Here is a 20,779-nt window from a genome sequence, read left to right on the forward strand (position 1 = left end):
GAATGCCAAAGAAACAGCTGTTTCATTGACAACACCTCGCACACCACTCTGGAGAGCACCTTCAGATACAGGAGGTATTTTTCTTCCTCAGGCCATCAAACTGTGTAACTCCTCAACACATTCTGCAGCAGGAAAAGGAGCATATTTTCCACATTGTAAAGTACTGATTTCCATATCATGTTAAATATTATGCACAATAATGACTTTCTTATCTGGTAAACGGTAAATGGACTTGAGCTCGTGTTCGAGTCTTCTGACTACTCAAAGTGCTTTTACACAGCATGTACTAAGCTTTGAATCTTTTATCGTTACATGCATATTGCACTTTTCTCACATATGGCTCTGCCGTGTTCTTTACCGTGTGCAACATCACTTCACAGGGCGGCTGTGGCTCAACAGTAGAGAATAGTGAACCACGAGGGAGTTCAGTTAGCAAAATCCTGATGAGGTAAAACAGGTCTGTCGACATGTTTGATTTAACTACAGCGATGTTTGTTAAATCCACAACATCCTGGGTGATTTGGTTTGTAGCCCGGATGTACTTGGGACCATGTTAGTGTTGCTGCATTCACGTTCTCCTTGTTCTGTCGGTTGGTTCTCTGTCATACACTTGCATTAAAAATTAAAAGAGTTACCTTTTTTGAACTAAAAAATGATATATATATAAAGAAGTCATAAAATAGAAAAACTGGCCTTTATTTAGTCTTGGTACACATGGCTTTAGCTTTTCTTTTCTTACAAACGGTTATACAAAACTTTGTGAAGACAACAGGTAAATGAGAAAATGTTTTTGATATTGGTACATACGGTTAAGATGCTCCCACACAGTAATGGCCACAGATACAAAGAAACAGCAGCAGTAACATTTGACATGAAACACTTCATTAGTCCGACAACAAACCAGAAAGACTGAGTCAATTGAAAGGAAGCAGTTATAGATGAGAATGCATAAGCACACAGATTCTCTTGTAGCTAATGATGCAACAATTTAAACACCTTAGAGAGACAAAAACTGTTCAGTGAAGAGATTGGGTCTTTCAGTAGTTTTCACCCAGAAGTACTTTATGTACCACAGGCACACAAAAGAGAGCCAAAATATGAAACTGCAGAAGCAAGTTCCAGCTCATAATTATGACATGGTGATGTACGAGTTGATAGATGTCGACTGATTTATTCTCTAAACTGAACTCTAGCTTCAAAAACAATAATCAATCTTTACACTTGATAAGTTTTTTCTACACGCCCTGTTACACACCAGCCCTTTCAATGTGGAGTATCAAAAGCATAGAAATCATTAGCACAGGGCGCTGTTAGCCTAGAGGTTAAGTTACATGCCCCATGTATGGACACTTAAGTCCTCATCGCAGCGGCCGCGGTTTCAAATTCGACCTCGGGCCCTTTGCTGCATGACATCCAACACTCTCTCCTCCCATCAGTCTCTCTCAGCTGCTCCTAACCGACAAAGGCAAAAACGTCCAAAAAAAGGACTTTTAAAAAAAAAATCATTAACACTGCATCACAAACAATTGCTCTGCGTCTAGGTTCATTTTTCAATAATCCGTTGGCAGACACTTGATGTTTAAATATGTTTTCAAGACAGTTTTTAGATGTAAATCCATCATGAAGAGTTTTGTTCAAAGTTGTTATCACAGAATGAGTTGCATAAACAGTATCTTTAAGTCTTCACAACGTGTTCTCATGTCTCTCTTCTCGCCTTCTTCTTCTTTGAAGGCTTTGCGGTTTGGATCTCCTCAGGTTTTTCTGGGGAAACACACAAGTCATTAAAATCCTCCTATTAATCTTCAAAGCTTTCAGAATCACATAACAGATTACAAAGTGTTGCTCAGAGACAGCGAATGAAAAAGACGTACATTTTGACATAAGGACACAGATAATGCGTTTTCTGATAATATTAGGAAGCTAGAAAAGATTTGGGTGTGATTAATCGGTCAGGCTATAATCCACAGACACGCCGCCGACAAAGCAGCTGGAGCAATCTGGGGTCGAGTGTCTTGCTCAATGATACATCGGACATGTGGCGGCAGGAGCTGGGGATCAAACCCCCGACCCAAAAGTTTGAGAGCATCCGACTCTACCACTGCCGAACCTATTTTGCACTGATGTGTCGAAATGATTTTACAAATCCACGTGAAGGGTTTAAGGAGAGAGGACTCCCTTTGCTATAAAAGGTTGTGAAGCCCCTTGAGGCAAAGTCTGGATTTTAGTTCTGTTTATTTGTTTTGTTTTAGACTCTGCTAGTCATTGGCCTTCATGCATACACACGTGTAGCTCTGACAGAAGATGGTGCTTCAAATATGAAATAAAGATTAATAAAATGTGTAGCCCAATAAGGTAAGCGTAAATATTAGACTAGTAAAGACTCTGAATAAATATATGCTAGATAATAGACGTTCAAAGTTGCTTAGTGGGCATGACTGACCTTTTTTTGTGGAGTGTGTGTGGATGTGTGTGTGTGTGTGTGTGTGGATCTGTGTGTGTGTGTGTGTGTGTGTGTGTGTGTGTGTGTGGATCTGTGTGTGTGTGTGTGTGTGTGTGTGTGGATCTGTGTGTGTGTGTGTGTGTGTGTGTGTGTGTGTGTGGATCTGTGTGTGTGTGTGTGTGTGTGTGTGTGTGTGTGTGTGTGGGGATCTGTGTGTGTGTGTGTGTGTGTGGATCTGTGTGTGTGTGTGTGTGGATCTGTGTGTGTGTGTGTGTGTGTGTGTGTATGTGTGTGTGGATCTGTGTGTGTGTGTGTGTGTGTGTGTGTGTGTGTGTGTGTGTGTGTGTGTGTGTGTGGATCTGTGTGTGTGTGTGTGTGTGTGTGTGTGTGTGTGTGTGTGTGGATCTGTGTGTGTGTGTGTGTGTGTGTGTGTGTGTGGATCTGTGTGTGTATGTGGATCTGTGTGTGTGTGTGTGGATCTGTGTGTGTGTGTGTGTGTGTGTGTGTGTGTGTGTGTGTGTGGATCTGTGTGTGTGTGTGTGTGTGTGTGTGTGTGTGGATCTGTGTGTGTATGTGGATCTGTGTGTGTGTGTGTGTGTGTGGATCTGTGTGTGTGTGTGTGTGTGTGTGTGTGGATCTGTGTGTGTGTGTGTGTGTGTGTGTGGCTCTGTGTGTGTGTGTGTGGATCTGTGTGTGTGTGTGGATCTGTGTGTGTGTGGATCTGTGTGTGTGTGTGTGTGTGTGTGTGTGGATCTGTGTGTGTGTGGATCTGTGTGTGTGTGTGTGTGTGTGTGTGTGTGTGTGGATCTGTGTGTGTGTGTGTGTGTGTGGATCTGTGTGTGTATGTGGATCTGTGTGTGTGTGTGTGTGTGTGTGTGGATCTGTGTGTGTGTATGTGGATCTCTGTGTGTGTGTGTGTGTGTGTGTGTGTGTGGATCTGTGTGTGTATGTGGATCTGTGTGTGTGTGTGTGTGTGTGTGGATCTGTGTGTGTGTGTGTGTGTGTGTGGATCTGTGTGTGTGTGTGTGTGTGTGTATGTGGATCTGTGTGTGTGTGTGTGTGTGTGTGTGTGTGTGTGTGGATCTGTGTGTGTATGTGGATCTGTGTGTGTGTGTGTGTGTGTGGATCTGTGTGTGTGTGTGTGGATCTGTGTGTGTGTGTGTGTGTGTGTGTGTGTGTGTGTGTGGGGATCTGTGTGTGTGTGTGTGTGTGTGGATCTGTGTGTGTGTGTGTGGATCTGTGTGTGTGTGTGTGTGTGTGTGTGGATCTGTGTGTGTGTGTGTGTGTGTGTGTGTGTGTGTGTGTGTGTGTGTGTGTGTGTGTGTGTGTGTGTGTGTGTGTGTGTGTGTGTGGATCTGTGTGTGTGTGTGTGTGTGTGTGTGTGTGTGTGTGTGGATCTGTGTGTGTGTGTGTGTGTGTGTGTGTGGATCTGTGTGTGTATGTGGATCTGTGTGTGTGTGTGTGTGTGTGGATCTGTGTGTGTGTGTGTGTGTGGATCTGTGTGTGTGTGTGTGTGTGTGTGTGTGGCTCTGTGTGTGTGTGTGTGGATCTGTGTGTGTGTGTGGATCTGTGTGTGTGTGGATCTGTGTGTGTGTGTGTGTGTGTGTGTGTGGATCTGTGTGTGTGTGGATCTGTGTGTGTGTGTGTGTGTGTGTGTGTGTGGATCTGTGTGTGTGTGTGTGTGTGTGTGGATCTGTGTGTGTATGTGGATCTGTGTGTGTGTGTGTGTGTGTGTGTGGATCTGTGTGTGTGTGTGTGTGTGTGTGTGTGTGTGTGGATCTGTGTGTGTGTATGTGGATCTCTGTGTGTGTGTGTGTGTGTGTGTGTGTGTGGATCTGTGTGTGTATGTGGATCTGTGTGTGTGTGTGTGTGTGTGTGGATCTGTGTGTGTGTGTGTGTGTGTGGATCTGTGTGTGTGTGTGTGTGTGTATGTGGATCTGTGTGTGTGTGTGTGTGTGTGTGTGTGTGTGTGTGGATCTGTGTGTGTATGTGGATCTGTGTGTGTGTGTGTGTGTGTGGATCTGTGTGTGTGTGTGTGGATCTGTGTGTGTGTGTGTGTGTGTGTGTGTGTGGATCTGTGTGTGTGTGTGAGCTTTTGGTGTTAGATTCAACATGGCATACTTACTTTGTTGTTTTGGAGCAGCAGGGCTGTTCCTCTTGGCGATGGGCTCATCATTAGACGGCCTTTGTGGCACTTGGGTCTTAGATATGTTGTCCTTCACAAGCTGCTCCGGTCTAAACTGGAAGGAAACAGCAACAGTGCAAGTCTTGATCCCTTCAGCAAGAAATTAATAAATTAAGGATTTTAAATTCCTTAATTCCACCACAGTTACAAACTGGAATAATCATTTAGTGTTTGTACGCCTACACCAACCATTCAAGATACAGATTGCATTCATCAGAGTGCTTGGCCAGGGCTCTGGGGATAGATTTGTAAAATGAATTGATCTGAGACAATGAGTTACCCTAAAGAGAAAAGCCTCGTCAAGTACGCCAACAACATGTAAGAGAGGTCACACCACAATCTAACACAAGCAGGTGCATAGAGCATCTTTAGGTTTACATTATGGTCCTCATGGTAATTAATGTGAGAGCTTTATATATTATTATTTGTTTAAACTTGTCATTCTTGATTATAAAATGTTACAGTGATTTTATATGAATATTTTAAATATTAAGCATTCTATTTCTGAATGCTGATAACTCAAAAACTACGAGTGCATATTTAAATTATTTTAATATAGTTATCTGAAATACCTATACTTAAAGATGACACCATGTGGTCATAACTCGCTAACTGTTAGCCACTATCAAACGTAACCGTGTGCCCTTTGTGACAGTTTACGTTTTACTGAAGTCAGTCCTGTTGGTAAAAACCTTTTTGATAAATGTTTGATCAAACATCAGAAACTTTTTCAACAGTGTTCAGGAAACTATCAGAATATTGTGTTATTTTATTTTGTACATTTTGGAAATTGTGGCAACAATAAAACAAGTGTATTTCAGAAAGATGTCTTTTTAAACTTGATAACATCATTTGTCTGACATGCTTGTGTACGGTTCTTATTGCTCAACCTTCTTGCTATTTGTAAAACTCTTTATGTGCTGCTTTAAAAACAGGGCCCCTCAACAAGGTTGTCCCAACTGACAGAGGATATCCTATAGTTGGTGCTTAAGGATTTTGAAAATTTTAGCTTTAGTTTGGAGGTTGTGAAAAGCTTCAGGAGAGACTGAACAGTGACGGCTGTAACAGTGATAGCTGATGCGTATGCTCGTAGCTTTGCCGGCTCTCACATGGCAATTTCTTCAGAAATCTAGTTTGATTATGTTTCTAGTTTTGGGTAAACACAGAGTAGTATTCAAACCCCTCCAACTCTACATATTTGCTTTTTATTTTTTTTGTCAAGCATTGCATTATGATTAGAGTAATCAGCATCAACAGCTAACCTCAGCATCAGCTGCTCTTACAGGCTGGACAGCAGCAGTATTCTCTTGAAGAGGTGGTATCTTCTTCACCGTGGCTGTAGGTGCGATCTCCTTCTCCCGCTCCTCGCCCTGTGGGACACATTGATAAAAGCTAGGTTGGTGTGCAAGCTTTCTTGTGAAATCCAAGTAGATTTTTGAGATGTCAATTCCTTCATATGAAGCAGCTGATCATTTGCTAGTTGATTTGAATCAATAAAGTATTTATTTATCTGTCATTGGGCCAAGCAACTGGAACGAGCTATCAAAATATCAACGGAAAACTAGCAGAGAAATGTAAAGCCTTTCATGGTTAAAAAATAATAAAAAAGGTTAGCAAGATATACATATGGAAACATGTTTATATATAGATCATCACTAGACATCTCATGGAAACCTGCCTCTTCCTCCTCTGCAGCTTTCTTCTTCTTCTTCTTCTTTTTCACTTTGTCGGCTCCATCAGCAGCAGTCTCTACCTCCACTTTCTCATCTTCCTCATCAGGCTTAGAAACACAAATCATGATTCAAAATAAGAAATACGGCAGCAACTAAAAGTATGATGATTTACTGACTTTACAGTTGACTCTATTTCATGATTTCAGACACCCCTAAGTAACCTTAAACAAAATGAATCCTCATTCAATCATTATTACTCATCTATACAAATTCTAACAACACCAATCACTACCTATAATGCTATTTTTTTTGGGGCATACTTACAGCTACTCCTACAAGCAGATTAACCGTAGCAGGATCAGGTCGGGGCTTCTCCTGAGTCTGAGGAGGCTCAGGAGTGGGCTCCTCATAGTTGCCCCCCTCAAAGTTGCCCCAGGCCACAGCAGGGGCGTTCCAGTCAGAAGTGGGGTCAAGTGAACCACCGTCTTAAGAAAACACAAATGAGCATCAGAAAAAAAAAGTTTGTAAAAGATGAAAAAGGAGATTCAGAACTTCAAATTGACATCAAAGTTTAATAAAGCAGATCAAAATGTTTAGATATTATCCTTACGAAGTCCAGACCACTCGTCCTCCACTTTGGGCTGACTGAGCCAGAGTGACTCCATCATAGGTTGTGGCTCTACAAAAACAAAACAACTATTACCTAAAGCGTCCATCCACATGCTTTGAAACGTTCTGCATGTCGGGGCGTGCTCCTGGCTTTTGTAAAACTGTGACATCTTTTTATTTTATTTTACTTACCAGCAGTACTTCCAGGTAAAGACAGATTTCCCTCTGCTGTAGTAATCCCCCTCTCAATCACAGTCCATGACTCTGCAACATATACATTTCACTTGTATTACATCATAGTAACTATAACTATAATAATGAATTGTTCTTTACTGTTATTATCCCTAATCCTTTGACAGAGACTAAAAAAATATCTGGATCTATGAAGTTGTGCTAAGATGTTAAATTACGCGAACTTATCGCTTTAAATGATTTTTTCACAGCTGTAATATAACCTCTAACACCATGTCCTAACAGTCACATCACACGCCGGCTGTCCACGCTGCATCCGTTAAATAATGAATTCTCTGTGCAGTGAATTTCCGTTCCCCCTTTGCAAACAGTCGGACATCTAGTGCTTTTGTATTGAAGGTGGACAAACGGATACGTGCTGCTTTGTATTGACGAGCCGTTGACTCAAATGCCAACACTCAGCGGCTCGTCAATAGACGGCTCACGTTGAGCCGAAAAGACGTTTTTCTCTGGTGTTGTTGACACAAATCAAAACACGACATTTCAATCACGGATGCACGACTGTCTCCACTTTGTAAAATAAGCTAACAGGCTCTGTTGAGTGAGGGAAGCGAGTGTCAGTGGCTTGTAGAGTCCCCTCCTTCCTCGTTTGTCTACACGAGCGACTGAAAGGAAAAATAGAACTGGGGCGTCGGGATAAATTCAGCACGTCGCTCTCGGGCAGTTAGGAACGCTCCAACAGGAAACGACTGAATCAGGCTGTTTTTGTTGCTGACGCTCGCTCGTGTCGCGTGCTGTTAGGACAAGCTGTCAAGCTTTCACACGCGCCCCTAAAATATAATCAGGTCACTTTATAATAACCATCATCAATAAAGGGTTAATTCATAGTTAATTAACCTTCATTTAATAGTTATTTTACTGTTAACAAACAATGAAATGATGATTAATTATGTTTGCTAATTATTTGTAATACTATAATTGATGTTATGTTACAGTAAAAATAATAAATAACAGTTTATTGATGCACACATTATATTTTATACACTTTATAAAGTGTTTGTTAATGATTACCAAATGATTTGTAAACCTTTAAGAAGTCATTTGTAAAACATCTATAAACATTGTTTGGATGGCTGGATCATAAAGTTGGGAGGGTAGAAGGGAATATGCCGGGGTGGATCGGCATCTATTTTGATGATAAGCTGTCCTGGTTAAAGAGCTCACTATTTTTTAAATTATTATTGATTCCTCATTTGTTCTATTAAAAATCTAATAAGTAAACTAACAAAAAAAGAGGCTGTTTTTATTGTATTTTGGCCAACAGTGCAAACTGGGAAGCTTTTTATGATTCCACATGACAATAAAAGATAAAGTTCTACATTTTTTAAAATCTGAATCCAGCAAAATGCTTCATATCTTGAATTATGCTTTTTATTCATGCACTTATTTAACAACGATTTTCTGATCAATTTCTATTTTTTTTAGTTGTGTGATGGCTTTTTTTTTTTTTTTTTTTAAACATCAAAATCTTTAAAATAAGACTTAAATAACAATATTTAACCTCTGCTAATGTCTGAATATATAGCTTTTCATCTTATCAATTAGTTCATCAATACATCCGTCACTACAGCCAGTATGGAGGTTATCAGGAAATGACACGGAGCAGCGGAGGAGGGTGAAACCACCGAGAAGTTAAGCAGTAGAGAGAAATCATTTCACCATCAATCTCAGCCCTCCAGGGTGATGGCGTTTCTTTACTGGATGTCCAGGGGTCAGTCTTCTGAGCAGCAGCGTGAGCAGGAACCTCATCAGCCACATCAGTGATACAGGGAGTCACCACTGCAACAACAGATTTCAATTAGGCATATACACTTCTGGTCAAGTAAGCACCACTGAGATATTGTTGCTTGAGTAAAACCAATGGGTAATGGATTTTTTGATCAAATATATTTTGAAGCATTACAGCTTCAACCTTTTCTGCCTTATTATCCAAAACTATAAATTACACAAGAGTAACATGTAGAAATATGATGATCATTTACCAACACTGCAGCTAAAAGACTACAGCAAACTCAAACAAGACTCAATTACATTTCCCTTTAAGTCTCTCTCTCTATATATACTGTCCTGTCAAAGAGGGAACTGCAAAACACCATCATAGCAAACTCAAGGCATTCTAAACTGGGGAAGGCCTTTTTGTATAGAAATTGCAGTGTGCAGAAGAACCACATCAACAGACATGTACAGTGTTATCAGTGTCTGCTGCATTGGGCCTATTATCATCATAATATAAATTATTATTTGGGGAAAGACAGAAGACCGCAAGTCACATTGCTCCGCCTCCATTTGGTACCATGAAATGAACAAGTCAGGTTTACCTCAATGTGTTTGTTGTTTAAATATATAGAAATAATTACAGCATTAAACGCTATGCAGTTGCTCACAAACTGATTCAGTGTTTCCCAGAAATAGATGATACTTGGGCCACCAAGGTATATCAATGACCGTCTAAGTATATGTTTTGCCCTTTTTTATCCATGGGGGGAGGGAGGAGGAGATAGAGATAGAGATAGAGCGCCCAGACCTCACAGAGTTCTGGAGCCAGGTATATTAATGGCCATCCAAGTATATTTTCAAACCTTTTTTATCCATGGGAAGAGGGAGGGAGGGAGAGCAAGCAGGTACATCCCCAGCGTTAATGCACTGACGGAGGTGCAACGTCTCATATTCATTTAAAACAGAAGCTTCTTACACCTTTGTTTGAATACGTTTCTGCAGCTGGTGTGATTCTGATTACAAAAACACACGCGGGCTGCTAAATACATCTTGAATTACGCTGCACAGATAATTGTGTCTCTTTGCACCAGTGCTTGTTGTTCCTATAAAATGTAACATGATGGAGTCATTTGGGGGAAAACTGTCTCATTTCTGTACAAATAGGCTTCACTGCAAGAACTTGCCAATTCACAAACACAGGCACTAACAGCCACGACTAGAAAACCCATCTGGGAGGTGAGACTATGTGGTAACCGCATAACTAATAGGAGGTCCCACGCAAACTTTCCAGTGATCAGTAGAGCAATTCCAACTCTGTATGTCCTTAAAAATGAAGTACATGGTAAATGGTTTGAGCTTGTATGACGCTTTTCTGATTAATTAAAGTGCAGGTCACACCTACACATTCACACACTAATAGCAGAGGTTGCTGTGTTAAGTTTAGCTGAGTTTGGCATCAAAATAAACCCTGAAAAAGACACACATTAAGATGCAAAAAAAAAAAGAGCAAACTGCTTGGAACAGGACGACTTTTTGCTCTGATAGCTGGAGCAAAAACATCCTCCACATGCATGTGACAAAAACAGAAGAGCAGTCTACAACTTAGTGTCATTGCTATTTTCTTTCATACTTATCATTGTTGTCATGGAAACCGCTCTCTTTTCTTTTCTTTACTTCTTTCTTGTGTTTTTGTTCCCTAGCCCTTTTCCTTTAAATTTTCTTTGCCTTCATTTGGATGATACATTGAACCTGGGGCAAGCCGCGAGACCGAACTGCTAGGCCATCAGAGCCACTCCCTAGACCTTTTCTAACTATGACAACTTGTTTATTTTTTTATTGTCAGTTGACGCTTTAAAAAAAATCTACTGGGTATTTATCTTTTCTTTTTTCTCAATATTTATATTTGCATGATTATAAGTGACGGTAACAACAGCTTCTCTTCTCATCATACATAAACACACACCTACAACATCTTATCAACTCATTTACAAGTCATGTTTTCAGTCTGTAAAAAACCATTACACCCTTAGTTCTTTGTGTTACTGTGAACAAGCAAAACACAATACTGTGGGGAAACTCCTTCATTTTAACCCCAAATCTAAACATTTGAGAAGACCGATTCCCAAAATGAGATGAACATGCCTTTTTTCTTTTTCTGGCTGAGAAGTGCGGAGGCCTTGGGCTGCTCTGGAGGGGCGCTCGCTGGTGTGTTTCCTCCACCCGGACTGTCTGGGCCATCATTTGAACTCTTGTCTTTCTTGCGTTGCTCACGCTTCTCCTTGCTGCTCACCTTCGTTTCCCATGAACCTGAAAAATAAGCATCGAGTCTAGTGAGCTCATGGCTCTTATGGGAGGAATGAGGAGACATGGTATGGATTAGACAGGAACAAAATTATAGAAGCAGAGGCTTTTCAAATTCCCTCTAAGAATGTATTTTGAGACAAAGACTCTAAATAAGATCCATTTTGTTTTCTCAGTCAGGTAGTGGAAAAAAAACCATTCATGCATCACCTATAGATGTGATGCAATCTGAATGCATCCTTCTCCCTGCTTCACTCCTGCATGAAGTCAGATTTAAATACACTTCCTTTTTTCAATCATGGCCATGTTAAAATGGATTTAAAAATGTACATGTGTTGCTATATGTGGTGCTGTTGCCTGGTTAAAGAAATAGTTGCTTAAAATGAAACAAATAGCACGCCTCCTCAAATTGATGATACCATACCCGGACGTTACTTTAACCAAAAACAAAAAGGTCTTCAATAATATATCACCTTCCTCTGGTTCTTTGCCATCTGCTTTCACAGCTTTGGTCTCCTTATAAGCCTGTTTGATCTTCTTCTTTGACTTCTTCGACTGGAAAAAAGAGAAATTGAATTGTATAGTAGAGAAGAAAGTCATTATGAGAGAAAAGAAAGAGGTTTAAAGAAAATAAGCATAGGCTATAGTGGTTAAGCTATGAGCTGGGACCATACATCTATCTGACATCAGTATTATAACCTAGATATAACAATTCATTTATTGCATTGAGATTCTGTCTTAAAGCTTAACCATTAGCAAAGATAAATTAAACACTTATAGAGATGACACATTATGACTCATTATTTCAAAGTCAGTCTTCAGGAGTTTCATTTCACTAATAATTTATAATATTGGGCTTTATGTTTGTGAAGCTGACACAACTGTTACGAAAACACTCCAATGAAAGACTGATTTCCCAACGACTACACCACAGAACGACACAACAAGTCCTTCCTGTCAATGACCATCAAACGATACAACTTCTCCCTCAAACACTCTGCCTGACCCCGGACTATTTCACCCTGAAAACTGTATAAACCCTCCAATTATTTAAAATGTACAATCTGAATCTTAACAGTTCAAGAAACTATCCAATAATGCATTACTGAGACTACGCTGCATTTTTGATACACACAATAGCTCAGTATTACTTTATTTTTATTTATTTTCTTCAACTCTGCACTTTTTGTACATACGACTCTGCATAGCTAGTTTTTTTTTTTTTAATAATATGCAGACTTACACATTTCTTCAATAACTTGTGATTGGTATATAGCTTTATTTTTGCAATGCTCTTTCTTGTTGTACTTATTAATTACTTTATTTCTTATTTAAATTCAATTAACTTCTATTCCTGCTGCTATATTCTAAGAGCAACTAATGACTGGATTCCAACTGATGAGAAATGGAAAAATGAATGTGGGTAACACAAGCCAGATATTTATTATTGAAATGAAATAAACTGATTTTGTGTTTTGTTAAGTAAAAATAAAAACAATATAATGACAAATATGAGTAGACTATAAACAGGAATTTGTGTCTTAACGCTCAAGATTTTCGGGAGAAGGACCAACCAGTGTTAAAACAGAAACGTGGAGCCCTGACTCAGCACGTGACCGAGGAAGTAACTTGATAGGAAAACCCGACCTGAGTTTACCATGACAGTCCAGTCTGCTCAGCATGCCAGAAGAGTGTCTATTTATGGTGACCACTATCCAAGACGCCCTACATATCATCTTTCAGCAAGCACTATTTATCACCTCCAGCACTTTTAGAATTCTTTGTATCCAGCCTCTTTTCATTGACAAGAACTTTCCAGCGGGTGCAAGTCATTTTACAATCATTCCTGTAAAAGTAACACGTCCATCGCACTGGGCCAATCAAGATGTTAAAAAAAACACAGAACTGTTTTTGCATGTGTTTTGAATACGTCAGCTGCCTTTCATTAAACAATTTTACATTTTAAACAGTTTTTAAATGTATGCACTGTAACTTTGAACTCTTATTATATTTTTTACTTTATTTATTTCAATTAATTTGAATTATTTTTATTTGAACACATGTTCAGATTTAACAATTTCAGTGATTTTTAAATGTTCTATTTTAATGTTTCTTTTCTTTCCTCTGTCATGAGGCTTTTTCATGTCTTGTGTGAAGCACTTTGAATTGCCTTGTTGTTGAAATGTGCTCTGGAAATAAACTTGCCTTGCCTTGATAGAGCAAATGAACTGTGCAACATGTTCATCCTTTACCTTCTGGGGGGTTGACAGGTGATACGGCTCTGTCTCATCAATGGGCTCTTCCTGTGGTTCAGTAACATCTCTCCCATTAGGCAGGGCTTTCTGGAAGGCATTGGTGAAGACAAATATATAATGTAGACTATATCCACTTCCTTTCCTCAAGCAATCATTAAATAACACAAGGTGAGGCCAGCACTGCCAGGTCAGACACTTTTACTGGAGCTGGAGTAGAGCTTCATTAAATTAGAGATTACAGCCCGACAGTCAACTTGTGCTAACGGAATGGCCAAAAAGCATGTGCGGATATTTAGACTTGGTTTAATTTACATGCCTTTTCTGCATCCTTCTTTTTTCTCTTCGGCTCCTCGAGTTTGACGTTGACGACCTCGCTGTCAGCTGGCCTCACAGCTGGTCGTGTCTTGAAGAGAGCCTGGCAGGCTGAGGCCCAGAGAGCCACCATGAGCAGCAGCCCTGCGCACACCGCTAAGAGGATCACCCATGATGGAATCAGCTCAGGCTTCAGTCCCAAATCCATCCCGAGCTCGGAGCGCAGCAGCCCCAGGCCTTTAGACATCAGTTCATTCAGACGGTTTGTGAGAGGCTCGATCTGCTGAGAGGCCGCGTCCTGCCACTGCTCCATGTTTAAACACTTTCTTACAACGGGTCGATGAGGAACAGTGTCGACATGATAAAAAAAAAAAGCATGAAGTAATCAGCTTTCCAGTCGCCTCAGCAGGCTAACAAAGACATCCAGGCTGCGAAATGTTGTCCACGTTGCGGTGACAGAACCGGTAAGGGAAATGAACGCACACGTTGGCTGACCACCACCAGTGCACGCGCGAGTAACGCAGGTTCACCTCATATGGCTCCGTTTTGACACGAGGAAAATGTTGCCTTCACGGTCCCTTGTAAACCGCAGCTTCAACCGTGCAAAGTGTCCAAAGTTGAGCAAACCAAAGTGTTTTGTAGTTATTATTGGCATTGTGTGTGTGAACATTTACGAGGTGTTTTGTCAAATTTAAAATGAGGGTTATGATCAAAAGGTACTAGTGTGTATATTTACTGAACAATATTTGCTGGGGTAAAGTGGAGACTATTAGGTGTAGTGGGTCGAGTCTTTCACAGATGGGCAACTTTTTACTTACCATTCGTCTCTTAAACTGATGCCAACACTGAGGCCCCTCATCAAAAATCAAGAAAAGACAACTTATTTGCATCCAAGTTTATTTTTGAAATTCCCTACTTCCCTTGTACAAGAAAAAGGACTTTCCACAAAGGCAGCAGTGAACTGTCACTGATAGTATTTTAGGGAAAGGAAACTCAGTCACAGTGTGTCTTTTCTTTTAAATACTTCTACTGCTGTCATCTTTGGCTGGGTTTCGGCTGACAGTCTTCTGTCAAACCACATATCTTGGGAAGCTAAGGTTTGAGCCATTAGAGCATGGCTGTGGGGTTTAGATTTTACTGGGGCCAATGGAGGAATGTTCTGGACTTCATGAACACAAAAAAAAAACAAAAATAAAAAATAACAAGGTGTTTGTGTTCACAACACAAATATTACAGCCTGGGAAGATAGCGACAGTATGTCAAATTCGTAAAACTGTATACACAGAAAATTAATCTACAAAAATTAAGCTAGGTAAATATTTCACAACAGTAAACATGTTTTCTTATTCCTTTTGAACTCTTTTCTGTCAAGCCTCTACACAAAACCAAAGTTCTTGGTCTTAATGGCTAGCAGGAGCTTCTGTTTAAGTATCTGTTTTGAAGAATAGAGTGGCACATAAAGGCGTGAGATGCAGGTATTGGCTGTGGGGAGGTGCTGGTCATCTGGAGGCCGAATCGTGATGGAGGGCATTGGCTGGAAGCCCTCCTCGCTGGCTGGTAAAGATGGACTGGAGGTCCAGAAGTAAACCTGAGGAAAACAAAGTCATTGTTCACCTTTTCCATTTCCACATAAAGAGCACTGTACCAAGTATAACAGTTTCTATTCTGAGACATGTAGTTAGAAAACAGCATTATGCATTTGCCAGGCTTCATCAGGGACGGCAAAGGACAAAAAAGAATGGAAAACAGCTTCCCCACACACCAACACCAGAGACGTAAAAATAAATAAGTGAGTATATGTATATTAAAAAAAGGGGGGGGCCCCTAAAAGAATATTTCAACACCAAACATTTCATTGCACCATTTTATAATCATGATCTTGTCTCTTGTACTTTTTAATGTGTTTTTTTTAAATCTCTTTCACCATTCATCAGGCACATTTTCATACAATGATTAAGGCCCCGTGTCCACCTAGATTTTTTCCGGGCAGAAAAGTGCTGGCTGTGCGCTCGGGAGCACTTTCATGAAGCGTTTGTTTGCTGAGAAGAAAAGCGCTGCACGTCCGTCCTGTCTCTATGACAACAGCCGCTGTATGACAGACACTGCTCCGTAGCTTTTTATTGTATGTCTTATATTTGGGATCATTTTTACTCCAGCAGGCACAGATATAAGAAGATTGTTGATGGTACAAGACAATTTGTTATTGGCAAAAATATGGGAATTATCATACATTTGGCAAAGAGCGCCAGTGGCATCAACAACGCCTTTCTGAGAAGTTGAAAGATTTTAAAATTAAGCACTCGGAGCGGTCACACCCATTTATTTTTTTTTAATTGATGTTTGGACACGGGGCCAAAGGCATTCACTTGAATACTTGTGCAAAACATGTGGACTTCAACAGTTTTGGTGTTTCTGCACAATTTCAACCCTAGAGAATTCCTGTAGTTGTTGCCTTATAAATGTAGCCTATGTATAGTAAAGTCCGTATGTAGTTTAGTATGACATTGATGTATTTACACTAGTTTCTGACAAAGGTTTAGTGACAGACATCGAGACCGTAGTCAATCAATCTAATAAAGCAGGTTGCATATTATAATACTAAATTACACTATTTAATTTGAGGAAACCAAGGGCTGCACCTCGCTGACATCATCACCTCCCAATCTTTTCTGCTTGTATGTTTCTGCTCCTTTGTACTGCTGATGAAGATTGTCAAACACAACTCCCATTTTTTAAAAATCTTTCAGGGTTTGGTTTTCACAGCAAGTGCCATGTGCAGGGTGGTCTGTTTTCAGTGATGTAACTCTACTACTCAGGTTCACTAACATGTTAACTCAAATCTTTAAACAGACAGGATTCTTCTTTTATTTTTTTCATGTTCATCACTAGGTCAATTATTTGGGAAACAGTTTGAGTCTATCTAAAAGGGTTGTCTAAATGATTAGTATAGAGAGAAAGTGTACTGGTAAGTAGTCTTGTTATATGGCTAATGTTAATGCACAAAAAGCAAAACACCCTTCTAATGAAAATCAAAACAAACACTATGAACAAAATGGAACCTAGTTTTCACATCTTTTTTTTTTTTTTTAAACCAAAAAATACTTATTTGTAAAACAGATTCTTTTTTCTGATATTGCGTGTTATATAATACTGATACATCGTTGGACTGTGATATGGTTGAAAAACAAACTAATCCATTGAAAGAAAGCAGTAATGTACAGTAAACAAATAGACTTGTGAAAACTGATTCTTTGGAGGAGTCATTCAGATTGTTTCTCAGTATTGGGCACCCAACAGAGAAAAGTTTTCACACCTCAAACCTGAATGTGAGCCTCTATATAAAAACAGGGATTGCACTGGTGAATCACACTTACCAGGTCTTGCCTCTCGGTCATGCTCATCTTCTCCACTATGGACCAAAACCAGCGTTTAAACTGCAGTAGTTTGTCTGCATTCTCACCTGTTGAATGAAGTCAAAGCCTTAGCTTGATGTGTTGCCAAAAAAAAAAAAATGTACAGCAGTAAATCTTTCTTTTTTTAGAATGAATGCAGGTAATTCAAGGTAAAGTTGGATAATGGACAGAAGGAGACGGAGAAAAGAAAATGCAGTGCATAATACCAGATTCATCATTGAAGGAGGTGAAGCTGATGAGCATCTGGACATTGACTTCTCCACAGCCGTTCACCAGCAGCCTGAAGTCCTCTGCCGTCAGGTCCTCCAGGGCATTCTTAGGCAGTACATCCAGTAAACCTTTCCTCATTGCCTAGGAAACACACACAGACCTCATAGTTAGATATGCTGCCTTGCATAACATTTTTTCTTTTGTAGGTGTAAGTGTTTCACTTACATGGAGAGGCTGCTCAGCCACCACAAGCATTCTGTGCTCTGCATACTTCCTGACATACTCGTACACATTGAGAGGAGTCACTGGCATATTGACACCACCAGACAAAAGCTCCACCTGGACCAGAACAACAAGAAAGATGCGCAATTTATCATGGCATCATTTTTCAAAGTACTTTTTATTTGACATCACACTAACATACAGTAAAAGAATGTTTGTAAAAGTAAAACAGGACATGAGTTTCTTCTTAAAAAAGCAGGACTCTGGGTTAATAAGTGACTGAGCAAGAATGATCAAAGATGGAAAATGTATTTTATGTGCACATATGTTGAAGAAATGTTTAATCATGAATCTGAACTAGTTTGTCATTTAAAAAAAAAAAGGCCTGTTGCAGCCACATCAGGTGCAGATTTGATCACTGTATAATTATCATGACTTCAGTCTTTGGTACACAGTATGTACAGAAATAGATGAAGGACACAAAAAGTTTCTACTCTAGTCTTGTTGATGATGACAGCTGATTATCCTCTAGTGTGTATTATACTGCCTATCTTCAATGTCGAGAAATATCATTCATAGTAGTAAAGGAAAAAATACAAATCAGCAAATGCTGGCACACGTAAAATAAGTTTTAGACTTGGTAAAGGGTGTTGTTGTAAATACCCTTCCTTGTTCTGTATCGCTCTTCCAACCTAATGATGCTTTGTAAAAGGTCAAGTTCAAACAGGTCTAAACGACTTACAAATGCTTTGTTAAGTAAACAGTGGAACTTATTTCTTGGTAAACATCTCCTTGTCCTTACATTTAAATATATATTTTCCTAATCCTTTCTTTCCCCTATTCTTTTTTTTTTGTAGAAGGATGTTAAAAAAGTTTCTTTGTCAAATACATTTGGAAGTTTCCTTGTTTCCCTGTAGCATAGATCAATGGTTTAAATTGTTCTTGCATTTGACAAATGTCTAATAACGTGGCAGTAAAAATGCGCAAGAGCGAGTATTTGGATCCCCCGGTATTATATTTGATCCATCTGTTGACATAGCTTTAAGATCCTGGATCCTGTATGAATGACATATCTATGACGTGAGAGAAAGAAAGGCTGGTCACAGATACACACACAGTAGGGGAAAGTGCCTTGAAGAACTTTTTTACTTTGTTAGCCAATTGGAACAGGGAGGATGTGCAACCGACGTACCATTAGCACCAACAGTTTCTATGTTCTCATTTTTCCACCTGCTACAAGTGAATCTGTTATGTGTGGTTATGTCACATGTTTTATTGTACTGTTATTGTGAATTTCAAGGATGTGTTTCATGTCATTTAATGAAATCTTGTCAATGAAGATATGTGAAAAGACATCAGTGAAAATAGGGGAGATGTCAGGACGGGACAGCAGTGTGAAAGCATGCAACGCCCATCCAGTTGTTTTTTACATGTTTCTTTGCTGTGTCTTTTTACACTAGGGGCTAATGTGTTGTCTGTTACCTGTCCAGCCCCCTCCTCTTTGCAGAGGTCAATCGCGAAGGCCAGGTCCATGGCAGCAAAAACTGCTTCTGCTTCACCAGCCTGAGAATGGCGGATGAGTTGCCGCAGGCTCTCGTACATGACTGGGTCAAAGAATGCGAAGTCATGCCAGTTCACCTGAAAAATGAATAATGAAAGCCAGTTTATTCTCAAAACATCATGCTGGAGAAGTCTACATTTAAATTAAGTCTAATTTCATTTACCTTCCTTCCAAGCAGCACTTTGATGACATGTCTGTTCAACGTGATTGGACAGAGCTCATTCTGAAGCAGACATAAGCCCAGTATTCTGTCAGGAATATAAAAAATATATATATTTAACAGTGTGTCTTCCAGATTTTGGGTAGATTCTAATTATTTTTTTGAGATCAAAACTAATTAAAACTGAACTTAATTGTCTTGATTAAATCCCGAAGACATTTCACTACCTGCCAATGTTACGGAAGCAGTTAAGTCTGGCTTCTGTGTTCTTGCCAGGGCGAGGAGAGTAGAAGCCTCTTTTGCCGGGCTGGTAGAAGAGAGGCGCATTGTCGTCACCATCGTCTGGATCATCAAGCTCCATGTCCACCACACTGCGCGTTGAACAATGGCGCTTACGGTTTTCTTGCTGCAAGTACACGAAAAGGTAGGAGGGGGAGATTGTTAATTGTGGCAAGCTTTGCAGTTTGGAAAGTACAAAGAAGCCTTTTGTGTCATTTTAAGTATGTGAAGTCAAGGTGATAAATATTAGTCAGTATGCCAAACAAACAGAGATTTTACAATTATAAACAAAAAAACGAAATGCTGTGACAATATAAAGTAAAATATGAGATTTGAAATGTACTTGTGCTTTCTCTGGAGCCTCCAGGAGACCCAGGTCCAATATGCTGTCGGCACCATTTTCTCTAAAAGAGAGAGAGAGGAGTTAGTTTGGTGGCAACACAACTTTGTAATCAACAAAAAAATGACCATTCATTCATTTAGAAAATTATATAACTATGCTCTACATAATGTTTCATTATGAACAACAAGCTGAAATGCTTACCCAGACATACGGCTAAATAGGGTAAGTGCTAACTGATTACCTGCCGTGTGCAATGAGAAGCTCCATGGCCTCCTCGACCCTTGCTCTGAGAGAATCTTCACTAGCCAGCAGCAGCAGGAGCTGGGCAGGGGACAGCTCCAACAACATGCCTGTTATTTTACTGGCAAATGCCTGAGGGGAACAGAGACAGCTAATCTAAATAAAATGAAAGAAAACCATCAAATGTTCCACTTTGACTTGCTGGTAGTCAAACATGTGCCGATACAGTAGAGCAGTCTAAATGTGTTACTTATGGAAATGAATAAAGCGCGATGACAGTGAAGTAAAGGCCGTTCTCTTTACATCCAATGGATTTCTTCTTATTGCTGTTAGAATGAGCAAGGTCTATTTATTGCCTCACAAGCAGAAGAAAAGATAGGTTAACCTGTCCTAGAATTAATAAAATCTCCCAAGTTAACACAAAGATGCATAAACAGATGCAAACAAATAATTACCGGCTGCATTGCATGAACCCGGGGGTAGAGCCTTTCACCCAGGGCTTGTCTGTGAGCAGGAAGAGGGTCGGGCTCATCACTGGGGTTTCCCTCTGATGAGGGTCTGAAAGGCCTGGTGTCTATGGACAGCTGTCTCCTTGAGTCTCTGCAGAA

General features: G+C 39.9%; 2 protein-coding genes across 2 annotated transcripts in view; both read right to left on the reverse strand.

The window, feature by feature from the left end:
* Nucleotides 1-1,636: 1,636 nt before the first annotated feature.
* On the reverse strand, nt 1,637-14,133 carry LOC132983161 (protein LYRIC-like). Its single transcript, XM_061049391.1, has 12 exons — nt 13,744-14,133; nt 13,429-13,514; nt 11,650-11,731; nt 11,018-11,182; nt 8,819-8,938; nt 7,100-7,171; nt 6,909-6,977; nt 6,623-6,783; nt 6,192-6,405; nt 5,888-6,090; nt 4,553-4,680; nt 1,637-1,750 (listed from the first exon to the last, which is right to left on the reverse strand). Exons 1-12 carry the CDS (start codon nt 14,054-14,056, stop codon nt 1,684-1,686), a joined length of 1,680 nt encoding a protein of 559 aa, XP_060905374.1. The 5' UTR covers nt 14,057-14,133; the 3' UTR covers nt 1,637-1,683.
* Nucleotides 14,134-14,623: 490 nt separating this feature from the next.
* The window catches only part of ubr5 (ubiquitin protein ligase E3 component n-recognin 5), a 47,437-nt gene continuing 41,281 nt past the window's right edge, over nt 14,624-20,779 (reverse strand). Inside the window, exons 49-58 of the mRNA XM_061049735.1 lie at nt 20,627-20,771; nt 20,173-20,303; nt 19,932-19,992; nt 19,537-19,715; nt 19,313-19,397; nt 19,071-19,226; nt 17,592-17,705; nt 17,363-17,507; nt 17,118-17,203; nt 14,624-15,331 (exon numbers count right to left, since the gene is read on the reverse strand). Coding sequence (XP_060905718.1) covers nt 15,119-15,331; nt 17,118-17,203; nt 17,363-17,507; nt 17,592-17,705; nt 19,071-19,226; nt 19,313-19,397; nt 19,537-19,715; nt 19,932-19,992; nt 20,173-20,303; nt 20,627-20,771 — 1,315 coding nt within the window. The 3' untranslated portion in view covers nt 14,624-15,118. The remainder of the gene's footprint in view (nt 15,332-17,117; nt 17,204-17,362; nt 17,508-17,591; nt 17,706-19,070; nt 19,227-19,312; nt 19,398-19,536; nt 19,716-19,931; nt 19,993-20,172; nt 20,304-20,626; nt 20,772-20,779) is intronic.

Source organism: Labrus mixtus, chromosome 11 (assembly GCF_963584025.1).
Source record: "Labrus mixtus chromosome 11, fLabMix1.1, whole genome shotgun sequence".
In the NCBI taxonomy this organism is placed as follows: Eukaryota; Metazoa; Chordata; class Actinopteri; order Labriformes; family Labridae; genus Labrus; species Labrus mixtus.